This window comes from Pinus tabuliformis, chromosome 9 (genome assembly GCF_031772625.1).
Source record: "Pinus tabuliformis cultivar Carrire ecotype Pingquan chromosome 9, CPIR1, whole genome shotgun sequence".
NCBI lineage: Eukaryota > Viridiplantae > Streptophyta > Pinopsida > Pinales > Pinaceae > Pinus > Pinus tabuliformis.
Window position 1 is genome coordinate 1398368278 of NC_142307.1, and position 4874 is coordinate 1398373151.

The window sequence follows — 4874 nt, forward strand, 5'->3', positions numbered from 1 at the left end:
CATTTTTAGGACAGTTAATGAATGAATGAAAGAAAGAGTCAAACGACCAAAAAGGAAGATGAATAAATAATAAATGAACACAATTATTATTAAAAAGAGCCGACTAAAATACTAAATTATAAAATTATAAAATCTAAACCTAAATAATGCATTAAAAATGAAAAATGACTAATAATAAATAAATAATAATAATTAATTATTAATAATAGTTTTATTTATTCATTAATAATTAATTATTTATTCATTATCATAAATAAATAAATATTTATTCATTATCATAAGTAAATAAATATTTATTCATTATCATAAATAAATATATATTTATTTATTATTATAAATAAATAATCAATAATAGTAATAATTATTAACTAATTTATTTAATAATAAAAATCATTAATGATAATTAATAAATTTATTAATAACTAACTAAATATTTGTATTAAATAATCCATTTTAATTTAAAAATTTGGAAAAGAATAAATTTATTAATTTACTTATTAATAGTAATTATTTATTCACTCATTAATAGTTAATTATTTATTAACATGTAATAAATAAATAATTATTATTATTCACAAATAATCATTAATAATAATTAATTAATTAATCACTCATAATAATATTTTATAACTAAATATAAATAGAGACTAAAGCTAAAAAAATGCTAATTTCGTTAATCTTATAGCGGATCAAAGGACTTCGTTAATAAAAGCATCATAGATATCAATAAACCGGGTAGCGGCTTTAAGTATTCTAAAGACGAGGGCATTGTTGTCTCGGATGAGGTAATCTCTGGAAGCATCCCTAGAGACCATGATTCAGGAGACAACAATTTTGAATGTAGTAGAAAAAGTGCCAAGTCAAGATCTTTGGTAACATGGGTAGAAGCATTAATGAATTAAGAATCGAAGGCATCAACTCAAGGATCGATAGCAATGACAACAATTCCATAATGGTCAACAACATTAATAGGTTTAAGAGCTTGGGTAATAAATATAATAAGGGCACGGGTAAAGAAAGGAGCGAGGTTTATGGACATGTTTGCAACATGGCTGTTGAGGTTAATAAGGATAGCTCTAAAGCACCTCATTTTATGGTCAGCCAAAAATATTGCAACCTTGAGAACAATGGAATCAACGTTAATAACAAGGATTGTAAAATTGCGAACAACCGTGTTTCAAGAATTGAGCTGGGAAAGAAGGTGGTTAATCTTTCATCTCAGGAATTGAGTTTGGAAGCCATTAATATTCTTAGCAAAGGCTTGGGGTTTGCAGTTGCTCCAAAAAACATTTCAATTGGAAACATCATTTGTAATATTGAGGATGGAATTCATGACCCTTTTTTGAGGATAGGAATGTTCCCTTATAATGAGGAAAGCCAAACCCACAAAGAGTAATTTAAATAAGGATGAACAAATTGCTGTTAAGTCCCTTCATAATAATGATAAGATTGTGGTTCTTAAGGTTAATAAAGGAGGAGAGACTGTTGTTTTGGATAAAAATGATTACATTCTTAAAATAAATGAACATCTTAGTTCTGGTAGTTATAGGAAACTTAACAGTAACCCATTGTCCAAGGTTATAAAATATGTTAAGAAGGCAATTTTGGAGTCCAGTCTTGATGAGAAGTTAAAGAAGAGGTTAATTCCTTCTTGTAAGGTTATCCATAGAATTTATGGGTTGCCAAAAACCCACAAGGAAGGGGTCCCTCTTAGACCAATAGTTAATACTATTGGATCCCCCACCTATGAATTAGCTAAGAATGTTGCCAAGGTCCTTAAACCTCTCGTCGGAAACACAAATTATTTTATTAAAGACTCCAATGATTTTGTAAATCTTATTAAGAATGAGAGGGTTGATGAAGATGACATTCTTGTGGGTTTTGATGTAGTGTCCTTATTTAGCAAAATTCCGTTGGATGAGGATGTCAATGTTATAAGAGAGCTAACTGATCCGGAAATAGCTAGACTTACAGAGATTTGTTTTCATTCCACTTTTTCAGTTTCCAAGGAAGTTGTCTGGAGTCACAATGGGATCACCTCTCTCACCAGTTGTCACTAACTTATACATGGAGTACTTTGAGAAGAAATCCCTTGAATCTTACCCTTTAAAGCCAGCATGGTGGAAGCGATTTGTTGATGACACCAATGTAAAATGGACTCATGGTAGGGTAGAGTTTGATAATTTTTTTAATCACCTTAACTCTATCTCATCTGAAATTAAGTTTACTATGGAGGTAGAAGAAAACAAAAGCATTCCATTTTTAGATGTTCTTGTTATCAGAAAGGAAGATGGTACTTTGGGACATCAGGTCTTTAGGAAGAAGACCCACACTGAAAGCTATCTTCATGCTGAATCTTACCATCATCCATCCCAAAAATTTGGTGTCCTTAACACTCTTGCTGTTAGGGCTCTTAGAATATCTGACTCTGAGCACCTTAATGAAGAGATTAGACACTTAACCTTTGTATTTAAGAGTATAGGATATAAAGATAAGGATATTAAGAAAGCTATAAGAAGGGATGAAGGAAAGGTCCTCCCCAAAGACCTTCAAGCTTATTGTGGTAAAGTGTTCATACCATTCATTAAAGGAGTTACATATAAGATTGCAAAGATTTTGGGGAAGAAGGACATATTCACTCAGTTTACAACATCAGGAACGATTAGGCAAAGAATGAGGTCTGTCAAGGATAACATCGATCAACAACAACTTAAGGGGGTTTATAAGATTGATTGTTCTTGTGGTAGGAGATATATTTGACAGACGAGACACTCAATGCAGAAGATACTAAAAGATCACATAGCTGATATTAAGAATGAAAGGTCACACTCTTCATCCCTCGCATAACACTCCTTGAAGACCAAACATCATGTTTGTTTAGAAAGTGCCAAGATTATCTCCAGGGAAGAACACTATCAAAAGAGGAAAATCAGAGAAGTGCTTGAGATTATGAAGCATCCACATAATCTCAATAGGAATGGGGCGAATGAGATTAGTGGAAACTGGCTTCCTCTAATTAGACATATTTATTCTTCCAGTTTTGTTCCTAAGGTATAGTATCCCAGGTATAATTTTCTATCATTTTCCTTATCTAAAATTTCTAAGATTAAATTATATTGGATTAAATTAGCATTCTTAGCCTTTAGCTTTAGACTTTATTTATATTTTAGTTATTAAATATTTATTATGAATGATTAATAAATAAATAAATTATTATTAATGATTATTTATGCATAATAACAATTATTTATTTATTACATGTTAATAAATAATTAATTATTAATAAGTGAATAAATAATTATTATTAATAAGTAAATTAATAAATTTATTCCATTTCTAAATTTCTTAAATCAAAATTAATTATTTATTACCACTGTTTAGTTAGTTTTTAATAAATCTATTAATTATCATTAATGATTAATGTTATTAAATAAATAAATAATTTAGTTAATATAATAATTATTAATGATTATTTATTTATAATAATAATAATTTATTTATTATAATGAATAAATAAATAATTATTAATAAATAAAAAAACTATTATTAATAAATAATAATAATAATTTATTTATTATTAGTCATTTTTCATTTCTAATGCATTATTTAGGTTTAGATTTTATAATTTAGTATTTTAGGCTCCTTTTAATAATAATTTTGTTCATTTATTATTTATTCATTTTCCCTTTTGGTTATTTGACTCTTCTTTCATTAATTTATTCAGTGTCTGAAGATGGATCCCCTTTGGGATTTGAAACGTTGACAAGATTCAAACTATATTGGGGAGAATCCAAACCATATTTTTCTAAAATAGGAGGTTTAAATTTCATAGCACAGAAGTAATGCAGATGTAAGAGCTATACAACAGTAACACATCTTATGTAAATGTGTTTAGTATTATCACATTATCCAATATTTGAACTTTGTACACCATTGCTACCAGACTGTACCGTATATTGTTTAAACGTTATAAGTACTTGCATATAGAAGAAACAATGCATTGTTTACTTATAAATAATGCTACATGTTTTGCACTGTCACTCAAATGAGCTTGTAGAGATAATCCCTCATGGTGTGAAACTACCATAACAATACCATACAACTCAGAAAGAATTCCATTTGTAACCAACTCTTCCAAAAAGCAATGTAACATGCATTCGTAATGTGTATGCTAAAAATATTGCATGATGAACACTTGGAAAATGCTTCTACAGACAACACAACCAAAATTAGTGGTTACAATTATCACATTACCTTATAAATATTGAACATACATATTAGATAGGCAACAAAGTTTGACATGAAGATAGGAAAAATTGTAGTAAAAAAATAATCGACAATCAACATACTTTGACGACGAGGCGAGCGCTGTAGTCTCCAGTGAAGTAGGGAGTTATCAACACATTTCATTCATGAACAAACTACTACTAATAATAATAAAATATCATTAAATAAATTTGATTCAATGCATCATTGTGCAAAGTGAAAAATAATGTTCTTCGAAATTATTATTATTATTTTTCACATGCGAAAATGTAATAAGTGAATAAATATGCGAAAGTAGCTTTGAAATATTAATTTAATGTGAAACATAGGAAAACGAATACATGTATAAGAGATATGATTCCTCCGCAAATCCTTCGTTTCACATAACTAAATCTGCAAAATAATAAAAGATAAATTCAACAACAATAATTGTCTTGCTATCTGTGACAAAGCACTATTCGAATAAACACCCCTGTGCTCCCTCTCCCCTCTCCAGCAAACGATGAGAGCTCCCCACAAGAAAAAATTCGGACAGTGAAACATGCTAAAGCTAAGCAAAGATAGTTAGTTCAAAGTAGATGCTAAAAGTGACTGAAAAGATGATGGTT

General features: G+C 28.9%; 2 protein-coding genes across 2 annotated transcripts; both read left to right on the top strand.

Moving 5' to 3' along the window:
- The first annotated feature begins 1367 nt into the window (after nucleotides 1-1367).
- Nucleotides 1368-2060, top strand: LOC149153769 (uncharacterized). Its single transcript, XM_089443913.1, has one exon. The coding sequence runs from the start codon at nucleotides 1368-1370 to the stop codon at nucleotides 2058-2060; it is 693 nt and encodes a 230-aa protein (XP_089300039.1).
- A 169-nt stretch (nucleotides 2061-2229) lies between these two features.
- Nucleotides 2230-2760, top strand: LOC149153770 (uncharacterized). The gene has a single exon (XM_089443914.1). It carries the CDS (start codon nucleotides 2230-2232, stop codon nucleotides 2758-2760), a length of 531 nt encoding a protein of 176 aa, XP_089300040.1.
- The last annotated feature ends 2114 nt before the right edge of the window (nucleotides 2761-4874 follow it).